This window comes from Brachyhypopomus gauderio, chromosome 4 (assembly GCF_052324685.1).
Source record: "Brachyhypopomus gauderio isolate BG-103 chromosome 4, BGAUD_0.2, whole genome shotgun sequence".
NCBI classification, from domain to species: Eukaryota; Metazoa; Chordata; class Actinopteri; order Gymnotiformes; family Hypopomidae; genus Brachyhypopomus; species Brachyhypopomus gauderio.
Window position 1 is genome coordinate 3,893,645 of NC_135214.1, and position 23,218 is coordinate 3,916,862.

Consider the following 23,218-nt stretch of genomic DNA (forward strand, 5'->3'; position numbering starts at 1 on the left):
AAACCTGTGAATTACAAATCGTACGTGTGTTTACATGGATCCAGCCACGAAGTCGCCAGGTTTGCTTCATGGAAAATTCATTTTTAGGAACGTAAAGTGTTACCGGAGCGGAGCTCGGAGCAGTCGTTTTCTGCATGGTCCTAGCGCTAGATTCGTCGCTATTTAAATGTTTCTTTTTAACCGTTAAAACTGCAGAGGACCAAAACTGACTTTTGAATATTACGTCTGTGAGGTTAAATGTACTAAATATTGGCTTACATTTCAAATATCATGTTTAGCTGAATAAACATGTTATCAACCCCTTTTAATTACAAGTTCATGTTTAATTGAATAAATCGTTGAACACGAGTAGCCTACATTTTATTGAGCATGTTTTTTTTCTTCAAGTATCAAAGTAGAACAGCTTCCTCAAGCAGTCATTGATGCATTTTGGAAACAGGAGATGAGCCCCTGGTCTAATTCACCCTCTGTATTAAGAAACCCTATCTCAAAAACTGACTTTTAATCATTACTTGGGTAGCATGCATATGAGCCATTTTAATATAGATTAATCTAGATTAATCTAGATTAATTTCAAGATTTCAGTGAGATTAATCTAGATTAAAAAAATTTATCTATGCCCACCCCCAATATTTTGTCACCTAATACATTTTGATGTTTTGGGCCTTTAGTTTCTCATCTGAAAACAGTTTATGCATTCATATCAATGCATTCGCTCAAAACAATGTATTGGGCCTCATGGTCTGCTTAGTCCGATAGGGCCTATGCCTGCATGAATCCAGAATTGCCACTTGCGGTTATATCATTAATATAACTGTTGTACAGATACTGGAACAATTGATCTAGATTGAATATATTATTTTCATATCATATAGAGTTTTTCTTTTACAGTCATATTTAAACTCCTGTTGTGTGTCAGTTCTTCATTATGAAATATACAAAGTAGCAGGGGGCACCATATGCAAATACAGTGGGGAAAATAAGTATTTAGTCAGTCACCAATTGTGCAGGTTCTCCCACTTAAAAAGATGAGAGGCCGGTAATTGACATCATAGGTAGACCTCAACTATGAGAGACAAAATGTGAAAATAAAAAATTGAGAAAATAATTTTGTCTGACTTTTAAAGAATTTATTTGCAAATAATGGTGGAAAATAAGTATTTGGTCAATAACAAAAGTTCATCTCAATACTTTGTTGTATATCCTCTGTTGGCAATGACAGAGGTCAAACGTTTTCTGTAAGTCTTCACAAGGTTGGCACACACTGTTGCTGGTATGTTGGCCCATTCCTCCATGCAGATCTCCTCTAGAGCAGTGATGTTTTGGGGCTGTCGGCGGGCAACAAGGACTTTTAACTCCCTCCAAAGGTTTTCGATGGGGTTGAGATCGGGAGACTGGCTAGGCCACTCCAGGACTTTGAAATGTTTCTGACGAAGCCACTCCTTTGTTGCCCTGGCAGTGTGCTTGGGATCATTATCATTCTGAAAGACCCAGCCACGTTTCATCTTCATTGCCCTTGCTGATGGAAGGAGGTTTGCACCCAAAATCTCACAATACATGGCCCCATTCATTCTTTCATGTACACAGACCAGTCGTCCTGGTCCCTTTGCAGACAAACAGCCCCAAAGCATGATGTTGCCACCCCCATGCTTCACAGTTGGTATGGTGTTCTTTGGATGCAACTCAGCATTCACTGTCCTCCAAACACGACGAGTTGTGTTTTTACCAAATAGTTCTACTTTGGTTTCATCTGACCATATGACATTCTCCCAATACTCTTCTGGAACATCCAAATGCTCTCTAGCAAACTTCAGACGTGCCTGGATATGGACTGGCTTAAGCAGGGGGACACGTCTGGCATTGCAAGATCTGAGTCCCTGGCGTCGTAGTGTGTTGCTGATGGTAGCCTTTGTAACGTTGGTCCCAGCTTTCTGCAGGTCATTCACTAGATCCCCCCTTGTGGTTCTGGGATTTTTCCTCACTGTTCTTGTGATCATTTTGACCCAATGGGCTGAGATCTTGCGTGGAGCCCCAGATCGAGGGAGATTAGTAGTGGTCTTGTAGGTCTTCCATTTTCTGATTATTGCTCCCACAGTAGCTGCTTGCCTATTGCAGATTCAGTCTTCCCAGCCTGGTGCAGGTCTACAATTCAGTTTCTGGTGTCCTCCGACAGCTCTTTCGTCTTCACCATAGTGGAGTTTGGAGTGTGACTGTTTGAGGTTGTGGGCAGGTGTCTTTTATACTGTTAACGACTTCAAACAGATGCCATTAATACAGGTAATGAGTGGGGGAAAGAGGAGCCTCTTACTTGTTTGATCTTGATCTTACTACTCTTTGATCTTGCTTGTTTGTAGGTGACCAAATACTTATTTTCCACCATTTTGCAAATAAATTCTTTAAAAGTCAGACAAAATGATTTTCTCAATTTTTTTTTCACATTTTGTCTCTCATAGTTGAGGTCTACCTATGATGTCAATTACAGGCCTCTCTCATCTTTTTAAGTGGGAGAACTTGCACAATTGGTGACTGACTAAATACTTATTTTCCCCACTGTATGTAATTGGTCAACAGACATAATAATAACATGCAGTAAATTATATTTTCAAGACCAGCTATAAAATCCGCTATACTGCATAAAGTTGACATGCATGTGAGATCAAAGTAGCAATTGATGCAAAGACATTTTATAAACCTATAAGAAAGCAATAGAACCAAAACAAGACATTTCCCCCTCACTAAAAACTTTAATAAACAGGAATTCCTAAACAAAACACAAGTACAATACAACAATACATGTGGAACCTCAAATATGGACAGCAATTGAATTTATAACCTTTATTATAAGTATATTCAGTTGTTTTAGAAAATCTTGGGAAAATATATTTAACATGTAGATGTCACATTGAGGACCCCGGCCCCTCCCTTTTGGGCGTGTGTCTACATCTACTCGTCTGCGTCTGTGGATCTCCGTGGGTGTGGTTGTGTCTTGTGATAATCCGTCTCACCTGTGACTCGTCTCGTAATCACGCGGGGCTTATGTGGTTTGTCTATTTAATGTGCGCTCACGCAGTGTCCTGTGCTCGTCGTTGTCTAAAGTCTACACGTTGCCGTTTACGTTTCATGTTCTACGTGCGCTTTATGCGCTATCTGTGACTTAAATAAAAGTGACGTCTGTCGCCACAGAAGGATCTGTGTCTCCTCCTTCACGCCGCACCGAACGTCACAGTAGATCATTTGCTAAACACCTCTATATTTCACTGTAAAGCCAAAATCTAGACATACATTTAAGTCATTTTGATACAACTACTGCTTTTTAAAATATATTCAATTAAAAACTCTTTCTTAATTAATCTGTTTTAGGTAGAGTTTGAAGCGTACCTTAAAGTGCATTACAAAAGACAATAGTCATACTTGGCAAGGATACGAGCTACAGTTAACACGTCAACATAGAACAACACTTTGCAAATGTCAATATAACCCTGCACCCTGCACACATAATTATACACTTTCAATATGTAAAATACCTGAGTTAATGCAAGCATCCCAATACTCTTTAGCTTCTATTAAGTTTCACTCAATTTGGAATTTAATATGTAATCTTGAACATAATGAATAGTTACCTCATCCCATATTTAGGTTCGATCAATTACAAGGCTTGATTGGCTATTAAGAACAAAAGATAAATAACATTTGGAAACTGGGAAAAGCCATTGCTGACATTGCTTGACATTTTCTATCAAGATTCTCCAAAGAATGAAAAAGAATAACGACACTTAAAACATCTTGGTATTTAAGGATCATGTATGAAACATACAGTGGTAATAAAAAAAAACATTCTGTAAAAAAAGGAAATAAAAATTAAGACAGTTAAATATGGCATATGAGTGAACTCAATACCAGACAATGTTGGTTCTTCATTAAAGTATTTTTTCCTATCTTACTTTAGCCTTATTTTGTTCAAATTAAATGCTTATTTCTATGAATGGCATATCATGCCTAAAGCACCTTAACCCATGTGCAACCAGTAAACAATTCTACAATAAAAACTTATGAGGTCAATCTTTATGGCCGTGTAAAGACTGAACTATAACATAAGAACTTGAACCTGTGCCAACATGTGATACATTGACAATAATCGTCTAAAGCACCGAAGATTTAGGAGTTGTGCTCTGTTGCCAGAGGAGAAGAGGCCATTTCTAAAACCTGCATGAGAATCTCATCAATGACATCACAATCAAAGTTCACTTGCTCAAGGTCCAGTGCAGGCACATAGTTCACCAGGAGACGTCCAACATTGTGCCTGAGTTCCTGTAACATGAGGCTAAAGAGAGTAAAAAAGCAAAAACAAAAGGTCACTTTACATTCCATACTGTACCTACATGAGTTCAGGTCAGGAAATTACAATTTCGTTTGCCATCTCTGACTATATCTATTGGTGGTGAGCTCCATATTTACCGGTACACCTGTGTGGCGCTGTCTCCTTGTCCACTTTCACTCTCTGGTCCTCTCCGTGTCCCATCCTGAGGGATACTTCCTGGGACAGATGGTCCTCCTGTAGCAATTCCACCCTCATCTCGGTTGGGATGAGGACAGTCTGTCTGGGACCCTTTATCATCTACACTTAATTTCACATTTTCACATTCTCTTTTCACTTCTAAATCCTTCTGTAGGTTTTCACAGTGAGTCAACAAAACGCTGTTCTGCTCCTCTAGATGTTTCAGCTGTGTGTGATGGTATCATACAAGGGAACAAAAGGAAAGAAGGGCTATGTAAGACCACAGTGACATGACAATAAGGTCTAATTTAAGCTCATTCTTTTTTCAAGGTTCATAGACCTCTTCCAAGGTCAAATTCAAGCACTTTCAAGCTTCATTTTTATTATTTTCCAACACCTTACAGCTGTAGTAAATATTTACATATTTATACACACACACGTACTCAAAATTATTTATTAACTTTTCATCACATTGACATAGACCCTCACCCTGTTCTGTAGCTCTTCCTCCTGTTTGATTCTTTGGTCCAATTCCCTCAGCAGACCGTCCACCCGACATGCCAGTTCATCATCCACTTCTACAAATGACGCTGTACCTAGCTCACTCCGTGCTCCTTCTCCTGTGCTACTGTCCTGGCTCTCCGCCTTCTTCTCCACCCACGCCTGGGCCTTCTCCTTCTTCAGCTCGTCCAGCTCACGTCGGAGCTGCTCCATCTCTCCCTGCATCACTATGCAGCTTTCCAGGGTCTGGACGGCGGCCTCTCTGGTACTGTGCCTCTCTTTCACTTCTCCATTTTTATTCCCCAAACTTGTTACGCTCATCTCGCGTTCTTGATGCGAGCTCCTCTCCAGAAGGCGGAGACCTTGAAGCGTTTCTGGTTGATGTGCACCCCTCTCTCTTTCCTTGCTTCTCTCCTCCCCCTCCTTCTCTCCCAAATCCACTTCCTGTTTTATGGCCTGCGTATGCTCTGTCTGGGTTGTCATACAGATTTGTCTGGACAGATCCGTAAAGCCTGGGTCATGGTACGGATTTGTCTCCATGGCCCCTGAGTAATCTCCGTCAGTGTCGTAATCGTACCTTACTGTCTTCACAGTGGTGGACAGGCTGGGCCTTGGTGTGCTGTTGCCTTCAATAATAACAATGTCATCCTCATTGTGAGGTATCCCTCTCCAGCCTTCTTTACCACCACAATTGTCAGGATCAATCACGGACAGAGAGACACAAGCGCCTGGCGAGACTGTGGATGTCGAAGGGTTGCCCCTGGTGTTGGAGGAGAAATCACTCAAAAACCTGAGTCTCTTCTCTACGCCATTCTTTGCACTCTGGTTCAGGGATCTCTTGCTCCTGAGGAGAGGGGGAATCAAGCATCGGCTCAGACACGGAAGACACTGACGCTCACAGATATGTGACAATCACAGAGCAGGTGCATTTCAGAAAGGTGGTGTTGGAGAAAGACAGAAATGTACCTTGAAGGAGTAGTGGAAAGAGAGATCACATTGGAGATGACTGGCATGTCAGGAGAAAAAAAAAAAAAGAAAGAAGAAAACCCATTAGATGTCGATCAACAATAGTACTGCTTGTAACGTACAGAAACACAGGCACACATTGACAAAGTGGGTCTGACCTGCAGGTCTGGGTGTGGACTGGGCGGGAGACCTGGGTGAAGTGGTCTATTGAGAAGAAAAAGAGACAAACAGATCGACGACGTATATGAGAAACGCATTTCAGGTGTTTATTAAACAGGAATTCCTCAACAAAAATACTTACTGACATGCTCTATTACATAGGTCATTTTGTTTAATTACAGATAGCCCAGCTTTCTCCTACAGTTGTACACCATTTTAATGGTTTACTACGATGCATTTTTCACATTAACCACAAATAAAGCAGGACTGCATAATTTTCATAACTGAGTACTACGGAAAATGGAGAGTTTGAGAAGCAGTCTGGGATAGGGTTAGAGGTAAGAGGTTAAGTTTAGGGCAAGGAAAGAAAGGAGACTCACGCCCAGACAGACCTGCTGTTTCAGTTTCCTCTTCAGATCTTTGTTCTGCCTTTTCAATGCAGTCAACCCCTTCATCCTCTGCTGCTCTGCGTTTTTCTGCTCCTGCTCCTAAAACAGAGACAAACTCATTTCTCAAATCAACAGTGACAGCAGGCCCTATATTGACAGAAAATAAAAACAGTAAACTAATGCTTCACTCCACTGAGAGGACAAATACACTGATTGGAGACTAAAGGTCACATGGCTCAGCTGAGAATCAAACTCCCATCCATAGAGAACACCATGGACATTTCACTGGGTTTGCCAAGTGGGTTTCCTCATTAACCACATGAAACTTCACACACAGAGGACCTTACACGCTGTGCCTGTTTCATCTTCTCCTCTCGCTCACTGGACCAAAAAAAAAAAAAAAAAAAAAGCAAAAACACATAAGCACATGCTATCACACACGCATCACATGTTATATAATATATTGTTGATGGATTCCTATGGCATGTTTCTTGACTCACTGCTGTTTGTGGGTTTTCTGATATACTTGTTCATCGTCAGAATCTTCAGGCTCCTCTGGAACTAAACAGCTCCTAAACAGGGCAGGTAATCACGTAAGCACAGGAATATACACAAACACACACCAAACACACACAAAAACACACCTGAACTGTGGATCAGGGTTCCTGCGGCAGGACCATGCGGAAGGGAGTTCATTAGTATCTATGCCATCTGGAAGTTTCCGCCACTTCTGACAATCATCACACTGCACCCAGTTTTGGTCCGGATTCTTCCTACAATGCACAGACATGCACACACATCTCAAGGAGCCAGCAACAACAACACACTTTTTGCTTTTTGTTGTTTTGTTAGACACTCGTAGCTTTAAATGCACAAAGTGAACGTTTAACTCCAATCAGAAAATTTGTGTGCCTTGACTTTTTAAATTATTTACTTTGGAGCCAGCATCTAAGCCCTAATGAAAAAGCATACAAGATAAGGTGAATAAAATGCGTTTAACTCACGGAATATCCTCTATAGTTAAAGCAATGTCTGCATTTTTCCCGAATCTATGATGGACCTCTTTCCAATATTCTTCAAGCTTGTTATTTAGACTGCACATGGTTTTCCTGCACAGACAGAAAATAACATTCTTAAGTGTGCAGTTCATTAGTAAGCTTTGAGTGAAGATCACATGCCCATTAATCTCTGTAAAACAGACCTGTATTCGTCTGTGTAGTCGAAGTCCTGTTTGTTGTGAGTTGGCTTGAGAAAGTTGCACTCCAACACACCAATGACTCCCACTCCAATTTTGTTTGCCTGGTTACAGAACACAAAAACTACAATTTCAGGTTTCATTATTAATATTGTTTACATTTACTTATTCTGCATTTGAGAGATGACTTACTGATCTGAAGACCGAGATCAACCAAACAGGTGGCATCATTCTCCTGCTTACCTGAATTAGCTTGGACATCTCTGCTGTGGGACTGCATGGCTGTTACCTTCTTATTATATTCACAGAATAAGCGGTATAACCTCGGTTGCTGATTTATTGTCAATTATCCCTCTGCTACCTGCCCGATTCACTACAAGTGAGTAGAATCTTCTCCAGTGTATAGACCTGTACCTTCTGTACCTCTGCGACATGCCTCTTCAGTGAAAGATGTTATAGCAGAGTAACACTCGTCTTAAAAGACTCCTCAATAGACATGTGCTGTATCCTGCACACTAAATAAATATGGTTGATATGCTTTGGTTGAGTGCACATATAGTGCTACGTCGGTGAGAAACTTACCTTCAGCTGGCAGGTGACTCTCTCGTAGGCTTTGATGAGGCGGTTTTTGTGGTACATCATAATACCATATTGCTCTTTGCTCTTGGTGTTGAAACCAAAGGTGATTGTAATGGGTTTCTGACAACAACTTAAGGACCGAAGACAGTCAAAGCATATAAAAATATTTTGATAATTAGATCTCACACGTTCATCAGCAGTTATCCACTGGACGTCCTCAACATGCTATTCATTCACTCTCTCCATTACTTGGTAGAAGGATACAATGTTTGGGATTTTTGGTCTGTATTTGTCCTTGACGGTGTTTGCTAGACTTTTGGAGATGAGCTCAGTTCTTACTTTCTGCCCTCGAATGATAATCTGCATTTTGGGTTTCAGGTAGAGAACACTGCAGTACGCCTAATCCAAGAATTTTCATGAACACACATACACATTGCACTGGGTTAGGTAGGTGAACCTCTCCAACTAACATCTATACCAGTCAACATAATACCTGGAAGCTTACCCGCAGTGAGTAGTCGCTCTCTGGACCCGACTGCATTACGTGCTCTTGCTTTTTGTACTGCTTCCCGGTACTCTCATATACATCGGGCGGGATTCTGATGTCATAGCGATCGGTCAAGTAGTCAAAATCCGCCTGTCCTGATGTACTCCTGTAGTGGTGTAAAGTTTCGTACAATGTCAATATTCTCTTACAACCTAGAGGTATGCCAAAAAAATCGTTTCACATATCAAAAATCGATTCTCATTTACTACGATTCAGAATCGATTTTAAATGTCCCAAAACCGATTCTAAGTCATGGTGAAGTCTCGCATTACGTAATTACAAAATTACGCAAGACTTTACGCAGCAGGTTCTGAGACACACTCATGCGCGGAAAAGTTTCAAAACAGATGGAGGAAAAAGATATTCAACCTGTCCCGTCTTCATTTAAGGCAAAAATATGGGTTCATTTTGGTTTTTACCGAATGCCAGGGAAGACCGAACTTGACACAACTTAGCTCGTGTGCAAGGCTTGAGTAACGCAGTGAGCACAGGAACGTACACACCGTGTGAAATAATATAGAGAAGGGTGGACCCAAGTGCCGGCTCGCAAGAGCAAGACGTTTGACACTTGTCAAATGTATTAGCGAGAGGGAAACGCGCACAGCGACCAAGAACGAACAAACAAAACAATGCGGAAGACTCAACGCGCAAAATAATAGAAACCAAAACTATGAGGGTAAGTAGTAAATATAAACAAAAATATAGCCGCAAGCGGCGATTGGCGGGTTCACACACAAATAGGCATATTTTGGCCTCAATAGGCAAAAGGAAGCCCAAAAGGTCCTTTAGACCTAAAAGTGAAAAGAAGCTGTTTGGGTTTGGCCAGTGTGTGCTCTACAGATGTGTGTGATGGCATCGGCGTGTGTCAGAAAGGGAGACACAGAAATAGCACATCTGGCTAGGGCTGCATCTATGCCAGACCCGGGCAAACAACGGCCCGCGGGCCACATCCGGCCCGTTGTGCATCCCTGTCCGGCCCGCGAGAGGCCAATCATAAATTTAACAAATATCTATGTCGTGCGTGCAATACAACTGTGACGCTTTTATTTTGAAAGCGCTACGTTTGTGTTAATTCCGTGTGGATGTACGTGCTTATGTGTGAGCTGTGCGAGAAACAGTGTAGGTGATCAGCGACAAGTTAAGGCAAAATTTATACTTTCGCGAGTTAACGTAGCGCGCGACTCCGCACCCCTCGCACAAACCTCCGCGAACGGCGGAACATTTACGTGACGAATTATAATTGTGCATTGTGTTCCAGGTTTGAAAAGTGCTGGAATGTTGGCTAAAGTACTTGAAAATGCTTGAAATTGTAACTGTATTTCGATTCACAACAAATAGCTGACTGAACAGGGGGTATTCCAGAAAGCGGATTTAGTGACGAAACCGGGTAAGAAAACTCAGAGTTAACGAAAACTCAGGATTTTCCGTTCCAGAAACCGAGCTTAGAGAGAACCTGAGTCAGCTGGGAAATATTGAAATGGACCTTGAAAGTGCCGTAGAAAGCTAGGTTTAAGCCTGGTTTATACCTGACGCGGCGCGAGCAGCGCGGGGGTCCGCGCGGCGAAAATGACGTAATCGCGGTGGCTCTGCCCGTGCGCGAGGGCCTCGCGCGCTGTCGATTCGCGAGGTCGTGCACCTCTCGAATTTTGTAACTTCACGCGCACGCCGCGCCTCAGCGCGATGGACAAAGTCATGTTTGCAGGGTTCATACACCTTTACAAGGTGGAATTAAATTATTTCCCAGCACGTTAAACTTAATTAAGTTAAATATTTATACATGTACTCGAAATGATTCAAAATAATTCGCTTTTTTATCACATTATTTAATGGTTGTTTAAAGTCTTCACGTTCTCTCATGTTTCGTCCTGGAATTACAAGAGGCTCGTATTTGTTAATGTAATACAAGAAAACTTCATTCAGATGGCTATTTGTTGTGAAACGAAGTAGTTACAATTTCAAACATTTTCAAGTATTTAGCCTAAATTCCAGCACTTTTCAAATCTGAAACAAAAAGCAACATTAAAATTGGTCAGGTAAATGTTCCTTCCATTGTTTTTGAGGGGTGTTTCTTTATACTAACACACATCGTTTCGGACAACACTACACAGAATGTGACGTGGCAAGTATAAACGCCTCCACCAAGTTAGTGCGAGGTGGGTGTGGCCACCGTAATGACGTCATTTTCGTTTGTGTGGCCCTCTGACACAATTCAGGTTTCTCATGTGGCCCCTTGTAAAAATTAATTGCCCACCCCTGATCTATGTGAACAATATAGGAAGGCCTGCCTGTGTCTATACATGATTGGGCCTGTATATTACCGACAGAGAGAGATTGAGGGAGCCAGAGACTATGCTTTGTTAATTCACTCTTTACACACCTAGCATGCCTAACATGACTGCCCGTGTATTCAAAGTATGAATGTAGTCTGCAAAGCCTGGCATTACATGACTGACATGACTGGCATGACTGACATAACTGATATGACTGGCATGACTGAAATGACATCACTGGCATGACAAACAAAAGTAACATGACTGATATGACTGACATAACTGGCATGACTGGAATGAGTGACATGACTGGCATGACATGACTGATATGACTGACATGACTTATGTCTGACATGACTGGACTGACATGACTGATATGACTGGACTGAAATGACTGACATGACTGGACTGACATGACTGTTATGACTGGACAGACATGACTGGCAATACGACTGACATTACTGGCATGACTGACACATACTATACATATACTATAGATATGCATACAAACTATACATACATTTAGGTAGAAGTGTGTATGTGTGTGTGGTAGTGTATGTACTCAAACTATGACAACATACTAATACATATACATGCATAAGCATACATAGAAACTATACATACATGTAGGTATAAATGTGTGTGTGTCTGTGTGCTTGTGTGAGAGAGAGACAAAAAAGAAGCCAAATATTAGTTTGTATGAGCATGTGTTAGTCACTGAGATATGGGTGGGTATGGCTAGGGAAGTGTCATTGTGAATGCTATAGGAAGGCCTGCTTGCACCTGTATGTGTGTGTGCCTGGTTAATAGACACAGAAGCATTGTTCAAACATGCAATACTCAAATTGCACATATTTGCTCAAAATGTACCAAAAATGCTTCAAACTGGCTGTTTTTTTTTGCATTGCATGTTTGAACAATTGATGCAGAACTGTTAAATAACTCGCTATGATGTATAAGACATGTAAAAACATTATATGCACTCAATAAAACTGCTCAAATATGGAAAATCGTGTCGAAAATATGATTTTCGGGTAGATAATGACGCCCTTGGGGGACCACTAAATATTATCATAATGACTTAAATTTTTTACTAAATATTTAGTACTCAGTCCTCAGGGGTAACAAAGTTGATATCTTAAGTTCTATTTAGATTATTAATCAGAGGTCTCATTTAATTTTAGGTTTTATATCAATGTTTATCTCACTAGCTGAGGTAGGTATAATTAGAGATTAATAGAGTTAAGGTAAGTATAATTGAATCACTAAGGTAAGTATAATTATTAAGGTATTAAGGTATGTATTGAAAGTATGTATAGGAGTATTAAGGTATGTATTGAAGGTAGGTATTCGTTTGATTTCACAGATTAAGAGGTAAGTATTTGTTTTGTCTATTGCTCTACAATATAATAAATCAATGTTATTTCTCTCTCAACACCATAAATGATTTCTAGCAATTCACATAACCAAAATAATAAAACAATCAATTAAAATAAACAAATAACAACAATATAAAACAGTGAATATCAAAGTGAAACAGTAAATATCAAACTCAATGCTCAGGTTCCTTGGGCTTTTGGCTCGCCAGCTCGTATCCCACACGACTGGCAACCAGGCGGCAGGTCCGAGCAGAATTCAGTAGAATTCGTCCCAATCAAAACTGGCCTATTCATACAAAACAGGGCCTTTAGTGTTCAATCACAACTCGTTTCACATTTGTCAACTAATTACAGTAACTTCATTTTCATATAGCTCCGGTTACACATTTAACATCTCCAAATATATATAGTATATATACACATCACAGCCCCGTAGTCACAACATTACAGTGATACAGCTTTAGCTTAACAGCTAAGAGGTACACACGAAAAGGATTTGTTTAACCCGTTCTTAACTCATCAGCCCAGTAGTTACACAGTTAGCTAGGCATATATGTATCCATAAAACGTATTACCAATGCACACAAAACCAACCCAACGCGTCAGCCTTTAGGAGAGCATAACTTAACTCACCAAATCCGATCCGGAGTTCAGCAATTGGGCGCCGAAACTCAGCTCACCGCGTCGATAATCCAGTCACAAAGTACTCATTCAATTTCTCGTTCTGCCTGATTCGCGATCCGAACGGCTCAGATTTGCGATCGTCGTTCACACAGGACGTGCTGGACTAGCTAACCCAAATGCTGATTGGTTGGTTTTTTGCGCAGTGGCTGTTAAGAGTTTTCATTGGCTAAGTAGTGTCGGGTTTAGCGGTTCTATTACCACCAGCTACTTCAGGGTTTCTACTGGTCAGTTTTTGCCGCAGGAGCGGTCCTATTGCTGCCGTTTGAGCTTAAATATAATAATAATTATTTTAAAATATTTATTTCTACTAATTTATTAATTATAAATTTATAATTTTAACTAATATTATTAAATTAAATACCCATTTTTAATTCCTTACTAATTATAATATTATTTATTAATATTTTCATATCACATGTCAACCAACCAACCAGGATTCCACAACCTCCAAACAACCACTTGGAGCAGTATGTCCAAGGGGTGTCAGCCCCAGTAACCTGGGTTACATCTGGGTTTCCCTCATTGCACCTCTGCCAAGTTTGATGTTTCTGGGCCTTACGGTCTAGGCTGCAGTATGCGTTTTACAGCCTGAAAAATAATAATAAGAAGAAAAACTCGAGCAATTACAATAGGGTTCCCACACTATGTGTGTGAACCCTAAAAACTACGTGGAAAATACAACGTGTGGAAAATAACACTTAAACGTATAGAGACAGGAGAAAGAAACTAAATAACAACAGTAACTTAAAAACAGCGCGGATAAATGCAACACAAAAACTAAGTATGCCAGGGGAAGTAACTGGCAGCAGGCAAAAAACGCCGCAGCAAAATAAAACCCTTCCCAAAAATAAAGGCAAAACGGATAGGAAGAAATACAGGATTGGGAAAACTTGAGATGGGTCAGGAAGCGACGCAGGAGAAAGATACTTGAATAAGTAAAGAGAAAGCATAACAGAGAGAGGTGGTGTAACGATTCAAGGGGCGGGTGTGACGCAAACGCAAGAAAAGGGTGGTTTATTCTAAACAAAGGTAACGGATAAAATGAAGGAAGACAACGACATCTAGGTAAGTAGGCGACAAAGGGCAGAGGACCAACAGGAAACCAAGGAGGGAACAGGGCAAAAAGGGGAACACAGGTGAGTGCAAAACAGGACTAACAAGAGTGTCAATGTCTAGACAGTTCAGCATGGAGCCAGCCCCAGGCCCACAGGCGGGCAAGGCAGTCACTGTGGGGGCTGGCGTGGGCTGAGGAGTGTCCTGGGGAACCGGCAGAGCCGGAGGAGTGTCCAGGGGAACCGGGGAGTGGTCCATGGGTACTGGCAGGTCCGGCTGAGGGACAGCGGAGACCGGGGAGGCCAGCGGAGGGGCCGCAGGGACTGGCGGGGGCCGCTGGCGGGCAGCGGGAACAGGCGGGGCCCGCTGGCGGGCAGCGGGAACAGGCGGGGCCCGCTGGCGGGCAGCGGGAACAGGCGGCGTCGCCGTGCAGACGTCATCGGAGGGCGAGGTCGCCGTGCAGACGTCATCGGAGGGCGAGGTTGCCATGCAGACGTCATCGGAGGGCGAGGTCGCCGTGCAGACGTCATCGGAGGGCGAGGTCGCCGGGCTGACGTCATCGGGGGGCGTGTCCGCCGGGCTGACGTCATCGGGGGGCGTGTCCGCCGGGCCGACGTCATCTGGGGGCGTGTCCGCCGGGCCGACGTCATCTGGGGGCGTGTCCGCCAGACTGACGTCATCTGGGGGCGTGGCCGCTACACTGACGTCATCCCGGGCCCGAGCTGGCCACTCCTGGGGTGAGTGGCCACTGCGTCCCCCCAAAAAATTCTTGGGGGGCCTTTGGGGAGTGGCTTCCAGGATGCAGTCATCGGGGGGATCGTCGTCAGGAGCAGGCAGGAATGCTGGGGTGATGTTGTCAGCCAGAGAGACGACTCCAGCGAACCTACTCAGCATAAGGTTGCAGAACCCCTCCACAGTCCATGCCTCAACTAAACGAGTGGCTAATATTATGTTCGCCCACTCTAGTGCCTTTCCTTCTAGCAAGGAACGCAGGAATAAAACCAGGAAGCTGTCAGGAGGTCTTGGGCATGTTAGGAGTCTGATATACTCCGTACTCTGCATAACGAATGTCTCCGCTGGTGCTTGTTCTCCGTTATAAATATCCGGGCAGTAAGCAAGAGAGGGTAAGTTCCTAGGGTTACCACTTGCATCTTTCACAAACCTTGATTGAAGGTCGTTCAAGCTATCCCAAAAACGATTCCTAACTTGGGGCATATCGTGGTTAGTGAGAACTGGCCTTTCCTGCTGCGTCATACTTTAGGGTCGGTCCTTATGTAACGATTCAAGGGGCGGGTGTGACGCAAACGCAAGAAAAGGGTGGTTTATTCTAAACAAAGGTAACGGATAAAACGAAGGAAGACAACGACATCTAGGTAAGTAGGCGACAAAGGGCAGATGGGTAACGATACAGAGGAATACCAGGACAATCGAGTAGACATGTACATGAAACAAATACCAACAGACGCCTAAGCACAAGACTATAACACAACTGAGACTAAACGGTTACACTGTAGCGAACACGGAAACATGAACACAATTTAAACAACCGGGAGCAAAGAGCACATCTATTATAACCTAACAACAAAACCACACAGGTGAGGGGAAACAAGGAAGGAGATACCACACAGAGAACAGGGAGGAATCATATCTTAACTGACGAGGGGAAGACTACAAGAAGACAAAAGGGAACAAGAACAAAAATGGAAAGCAAACCCGAATGGGAAGGAGAAGACGCAGGCTACAAACTGACGCGGGGAGAAAGCACAGGGGAGACAGGAACACCGCAGACTCACAAGGACCGACAGGGGGGTAAAACACTACGGGGATTAAATACACTGAAACAGGGGAGGTTGACGAGACTCAGGTGTTCGAGACTAACGACGAGGGCGTGACACAGACGGAGGGACGAATGGGAGCGGGAGCTAGGCGGGACCAGAGAGGAGGGAGGGGCTGGACGTGACAGGTGGCGAGACACCTTCAAACGAGGAGCAACCACAGCGAAAGCAGAGACTGGCTGAGAACGTACAGTTACGCTGGTTTAGTCTGGGACTGACTCTGGTGCCCCTAGCAACAGCTGGGGGAACATCATCCGAGCCAGCCCTGACAGCTTGTAGAATTAAGCTCAAGAATTTTGGTAATACAACAAAAAGCATTTTATTTTCCCAAAGCACTTAATTTTTGTTAATTAAATGTGAAAGACACTTTATTTTCTGTGTTTGTCATTCTGTCTTGCAAAGCAGACTGTCGTAAATCATGCGGTTTTATAGATTGAAGCAGAAATTTTTCTAATGAATGAATCTAATCTAATCGGAATCGAATCGTGAGATAGTAAACGATTCCCACCCCTAATGTCAACATTCTCTTACAACCTGCGAGAGTTCTCGTATTTCTGGACAGAACTTTAATAACCATCTTAATAACTCTTTCCTTCACTTATTCACCAATACACTTTCTCATATCTATCTTTCTTTTCCATCTCTTCTCTGGGAAAGTACTCACTTGCGGAGGTTCCAGATGATGATCCGGGTCCCGGCGGAGTTTGTTGAGCACGGACCTTTGATGGCGTCGAGTTCACACAGCAGCTCCTCTTTCGTGTTAAACAGCGAGTAGTGAAGGATATCTTCCAGACTTGCAGCATGCTCCGACACAGGGCAGGAGAGTGAGCCAGGTCAAGGGCCAAAAGGTCATTCAGAGGTGATAAACATAATAAGGGAACTAAAATCTTATAGTCCTTCTCAACCAACAAGGATTGGGTTTCGTTCCAGTTTCTGGTTCTGAGAACCTTGATGCCATCAAAGAAATGGCTGTTTTTGGACCAATATTTGTTGGAACTAGGAATGTGTTATCAACAGAGGAAGTGGCACAGTGCACAACAGAGTTAAAAAGTAGCACCCAGACGGCAGAGCGCACAGATTACCTGCAAGCATTTTGGCCATTTGTTTCAGATATTTGTTTATATTTGTTTAAGAGCCTTTTCTTATAAGGCCCCCCAGCTTTGGAATAATCTTCCTAAATGTGTCCGGGACTCTGACACAGTCACAATCTTTAAATCTAGGTTGAAAACCCACTTATTTAGTCTAGCGTTTGATAATTAATATCCCCCTTAGATAAAGGTACAGATCCAGGGGTTCATAGACGAAGGGTTTTATGGTAGACTGGGGTGCTGGTGCTGTCATCCTGTCACTGCTCGTGGTCACTCAAGTTTGTTGACAGTGCAGTGGACGGATGCCATTGTCTCAGAATGCCCCCAAGCCTATGTTACCTTCTGGTTCTGCCTTTTTTTTTAGCTAGGCTGTAATAATTTAACTTAGTGCCGGAGTTGCTGCCACACTCCAGAAATGTTTATAATTTTACCTGTCCTGTATATGTCCTCATACAGAGCTAATTTTCCCTGTTTCATTTCTCCACATGGCTGCCCGCCTGCTTGAGGAATAATGAGATGAGGAGAGACAAGCGATCCATCCTGGCCGGCCACCTCCTGCCTAACCGGATGCCTACACCATGATGGGCATTATTACATCTTTTTCAGTCTAAATGGACATTATTGCATCTTTTACATTCTGTCTACATTCTGTCTATATTGTTGTTGTCATGGTGACCGGTGTCGGCCAGAGGAGGATGGGCTCCCCCCCCATGTGGACAAATATGCAGCATCACTGTAGCTGAATTCAGCGCCCTAGGCTCTGGGATTTGTTTTGGTGGAAATGTGAACAGTGTTTTAAATCAGGTTCCTCATTGGTTCCCACTCCATTTAGATAAGGATATTGGTCTGCCCAGTGCATCTGAACATGGCTATAGGCACTGCAATGTGCTGTGCATTTATCTTCTCCAGGTACGTCTGTGACAGTAGTCCTACACACATAGTGTCTGCTTTCTTTGTGAACACGATGGCATCCTTCCCCAGACGCATGGAGCCAGACTTAAAACCGTTACCATACATGCCCACAGGGACGTGGCCGTTCACCGTCGGCTTATCGCTGAAGCCAAAACTGAGTGAAAAAGAAAGAGTGAAAGAGCCTCAGTTGATAAGAGTCTCAGGATCATTAGACGTCAAGAAGGCATTACAGAGGACCAATGTAGGAGAGATGTTGAAAGCAGGCAGAAATTAGAGGAACTGAAAGCAGAACACAAGGTTTTTTAAATGTGTGAATAAATGGCTTGTTAAAAGGCACTAAGACACACAAATTATCGCTAATTATATATCATCGTTCATTTTATAACACTGCCTTACATAAAGTCTGGTTAGCAAAACATGAATAAAATGGAGCGTCAGAATAACTAGATCGCTGACAAGCCCCATCCAGAATGAAGCTGGTGCTGCCTCCCTTGATACGTCCCCTACCTGAGCATTTTGTGCATCTTGTCATAATCCATGCCTGCTCCGTTATCCATGAAGGTGAGGCAGTCATGGCCTTTGATCACAGTTTTATCAATCCAGAACTTCTTGGCATTGACATCATAAGCGTTGTCTGAGGACAGAAACAGCAAATCACTTTTCATATTATCCACTGTGACACAGCAAAGCTTCCTGTTTGATGAGTTTCCTCGAGTGTTTGAGATCAAAATCAGTTATAAAACGCATATGTGAAATGAAGACCATGTCCCAAAATATATCCTGCATATTCTGAAGAAGCAGTTTACATGCTTAATTTAACTTTCCTGAAACTGGTAAACATTTAGTCATATACCTTAAATGGTGTATGGTGGTAAAATCTTCAAAAACAGTGGAGAGGAGCTGAATATGAAGTGCTAACAGCTTTGTAGCCATCTTAGATTTAGTGCACATAGTACAGCAGACATGCATAGTACTGCATCTGGTGCTGCAGTAAACAGTTACAATCCATGCCAAGGCACAACCTACTACACTGTTCCGGGGGAGAATAAATCACCCACAGCACATACAATCTGTAGCACTGGCGCGGCTCTTGGTTTTCAATGCTCGTACATGACAGGCCAAAAAGTACCCAAGTATACCCCTATTCTGTTGAGGCGGGGCTAGGGCAGACAACACGTAACTGGGAAGGAGGGCGGAGCTGGACGTGACAGACCTACTTCACATTTCGACTGAATTCAACTGCAAGACCTTTAGCTAGATGTGATGCTGTGATTATAGCTTATATAAGCCTTAGAATATTGGCAAAGTAGCAACATCTAAAAAAGCTATTTAATATTTCGTAATACTCACTATGTAGGTCAGTATTAGTGTAGCAATGGAGTATCATATCAATAAAGGCAAGCAATCAGCAGAACAAGTAGAATTAGCAGTGACTCACCAATCAGCTCAGCAATAGCACTGAAGGGCCAAGTATGGCTGGTGGAGTTTGAATGCAGGTAGTTTGGATTAAGCTTCAATGGGAGAAGATCAGTAGCATTAGGAAAAATACTTTGAAACAGAGCTGGGCAATATGACCAAAAATGTTATTGCAATACATTTTTCTGTTATTGCTCGATCTCAATAATTTTCACTATATAAAATCTGTAACAATGTCACAGCTTTTAAAGGAATGTCCTTCTTTAAAAAAGGCAGACCGAATACATTCATGCACAGAGTATGCAAATTGCTCAAACCCACACTGAAATTTAAATTTTACATTTTGATTACCATGCCCAAATAATAAAAACCTGGCTACCATAAAGGATTTTTGTTATCCGTGCCCTGGGTCATGATACACTAACCCTAACCCTAGATTTTTTAATCTCAAACAATTTACTGAAACATAAAGCCTGCTTTATACCTCCGGACACGGACGAATTTCGTCCGTCCGTACCAAACGTAGCCTCCGTAGGGGGCCACTATAAGGCCCATTCACACCCTACGGTAATTACGGATACGGACCCTTTCGTCCGGTTCCGGAGGTCGTTTCATCCGTCAGTGGGTCCGTTGCCAGAGCGCTTACGAATCCGTAGTAACGGAGCAATATAAACCGCAAATCAGGGGGCAGTAGAGAGTCAGAAGCATCGAACGTACACCAATTCGGGAAAATCAATGAAGAAGAGTACTGGACTTTAAAAAATGACGCTCGAGTTAGAAGAGAAACTTTGCGAGTTGGTTAGAGGCTACATTCTGCTACGGTGCCAGGTCATCGCGATAAACAGCGATGCAAAAACAGCTGGGAGGAGATTGCTGGTGCGCTGGTGCCGGAAATTTGACTATACTGCCCTCTAGAGGATGTATTAAAAAAAATCATAACAACGTTGGAAACGGAAAGAGGTATAGTGGCCCCCTACGGAGGCTACGTTTGGTACGGACGGACGAAATTCGTCCGTGTCCGGAGGTATAAAGCAGTATACCTCTTTCCGTTTCCAACGTTGTTATGATTTTTTTTAATACATCCTCTAGAGGGCAGTATAGTCAAATTTCCGGCACCAGCGCACCAGCAATCTCCTGCCAGCTGTTTTTGCATCGCTGTTTATCGCGATGACCTGGCACCGTAGCAGAATGTAGCCTCTAACCAACTCGCAAAGTTTCTCTTCTAACTCGAGCGTCATTTTTTAAAGTCCAGTACTCTTCTTCATTGATTTTCCCGAATTGGTGTACGTCCGATGCTTCTGACTCTCTACTGCCCCCTGATTTGCGGTTTATATTGCTCCGTTACTACGGATTCGTAAGCGCTCTGGCAACGGACCCACTGACGGATGAAACGACCTCCGGAACCGGACGAAAGGGTCCGTATCCGTAATTACCGTAGGGTGTGAATGGGCCTTAACCCAACAGGTGGTGGGTTTACACCAACAAAAAATGTCAATATCTCAATAACTTGTCGTTTGTCCTTGAGCGTCAATTACAGCTTGACAACATCGTCTCAGACTGTTCACAAGTCGACTTATTATAAATAAATTGTCTGAAATTAGGCCTGTGTTGTTCATGCAGTGGCACAATGACTGGATAATGATGCCATTCGAGTAGTATGGGTTGGTCAAAGTGTAGGGCAGTTCTGTATTGACTACACACATCTGTCCAAACTGTACCACCACCACCAGACGTGTCTGGTGATAGTAGTGGCTGATGCACTCTCCTTGATGTCTCCAACATAAAAAGGCCACAGACCGAACAGACAAGATGTCCAATGCAATAGAGCAAAGACAGACAGATATGTAAATGTTCTGTGAGAAATGCATTTTTTCCCCACAATGCATGTATTGTTTTCAGACCCACAGTCTTCTGCTACTTGTATTGTTAAAAACTCCCAACTCCTGTAACACAGCTAGATACTAGCCTACTAGCAAAGTAAAATGAGCCAGCAGCTTGCTAGCCAACTAGTGATGGGCAAGTGAAGCCTCATAAAGCACCGAGGCTTTCCTAACAACTGTGCCGAAAAAGTTTCAAAGCTACAAGACTTCAGTGACGGTGACAGCTGGTGGACAACTGAAGCCATAGCAACCTCTAAAGAGCATCACTGAAGCAATGGCACTGTTTCAAACCTATGACAGCAGTAAAAGTTCAGAAAAGTCTAAGTGGTCATTCATTTATACCAAATAATGATTATGTTGTCATTACAATAAAATATTAAGATGCTCTCCCCCCATACTAACACATTCCAGATTAACCCATCGAATAAATGCAAATTATATTAAAGAGGTTAAAGTTTAAATGTTGGTTAAGGGTGATGTGTAATGATGCATCTTATATAGCTGGTATCTCAAACCTGTCAAGCTGTCATTGTCTCAGAACGCATTGAAACGCCGTGAGCCAATGCCACACACTGAAAGACAATGAGCCAACGAAAAGCGTCGCAATATTTGGAATCAATGAAGCGCAAAGCGAAACAGCGATGACCTTCGAAGCTTCGAACGTCATCGGTCACGGCACACAGGTGTTTCGAATCACTCCGCTTCAGAAAAAGTCACACGCGCTCCGAAGCTTCGGTGTCATTTGCCCGTCACTACAGCCAACCCTACTTTACACATTTGGATGGCTTACTCCTTGTGTTAGGCACTTACACACTGATGACACGAATCTGAAAGGCAAACATGACAGACACTCCAAATGTTCATTTAGCTATCTTTAAAGACACTTTGAATATACATCTACATAGATACACGTCGAAATAATCGGTAGCTAGATAGATAGATGGCTAAAAGTTAGGCTGGATGTTTGACACCGGCGTGAGTCAAATTAATCAAGTGACCACACGACAGCAATTTTTGACGTTAAACGACACCGAGTTTCGCACCCAGTAAGTCAACAGAACAAACAACGCAAAAAATATCCAAATTCCTTTAAGAACTACGCAGCAAATGTATAAGACGTTAATTAGCTATGCTGACGAAAGTGACAGGACAGCAGCGTTAATGATGAAACGAAACTGAGAGTTGTTTCGCATTAAGTCAACAAGATTCATATTATATTTATTATATGTAAAAAACAAAGTCTTCCAGAGTTATCCTATCTGGCATTTGTCCTAATTACCTAGCCAAGTAACTAATGCACCTCAGTAATAACTACGGATAAAGCGCCTACATTCGTGACAGCGTATGCTACGTGAGTTTTTAAGTAATCCTTTTGGAAAGATGAAAGCATTTCCAACAGTGTCATAAAACCCATCAACTAAAACGACATGCGTGGTTTCCTTCAAGCGAGGTCAGTGTAAATGCCCACATGTATCCCTAGGTCATTTAATAAGTTATAAGCTACGTTAATATCTTACCGCACTTAGAGGTATTCCTTTATCGGTATGTGCTGCCATCTTGAACGCCACAGTTCTGAACATTTGTGCTGCCCATCACTCGACTTTCACGTCAGTGTTCACGCCCGTAGAAGCAATTTATGGATATTATCTGTCAATTCGTGCTATAACGATCGAATGTTTTGGGTTTTTGGGAGGAACCTTTATTGATTTCTGCTGTCTATTTAATTTAAGACCACTGCTTAATTTTTTTTCATTTTCACATTGTTATACTTATTTCAGAAATGATTATAATATGCTAGTAATCTGTCATTTTTTCACTCCTATTAATAACCTGGAACATTCTGTTTGACATACTATTAATGAGGTTTTGC

At 42.5% G+C, this 23,218-nt stretch overlaps 1 protein-coding gene across 1 annotated transcript; it reads right to left on the bottom strand.

Annotated features, from left to right (window-relative positions):
- Nucleotides 1-2,778: 2,778 nt before the first annotated feature.
- LOC143511899 (uncharacterized) lies at nt 2,779-22,908 on the bottom strand. Its single transcript, XM_077001623.1, has 19 exons — nt 22,866-22,908; nt 19,491-19,563; nt 18,560-18,686; nt 17,983-18,206; nt 16,717-16,876; nt 8,790-8,937; nt 8,549-8,683; nt 8,288-8,404; nt 7,712-7,809; nt 7,515-7,619; nt 7,155-7,283; nt 7,011-7,082; nt 6,858-6,891; nt 6,514-6,609; nt 6,121-6,166; nt 5,963-6,002; nt 4,985-5,840; nt 4,456-4,721; nt 2,779-4,321 (listed from the first exon to the last, which is right to left on the bottom strand). The coding sequence occupies exons 1-19, from the start codon at nt 22,902-22,904 to the stop codon at nt 4,156-4,158; spliced, it is 2,931 nt and encodes a 976-aa protein (XP_076857738.1). The 5' UTR covers nt 22,905-22,908; the 3' UTR covers nt 2,779-4,155.
- Between the last annotated feature and the right edge of the window lie 310 nt (nt 22,909-23,218).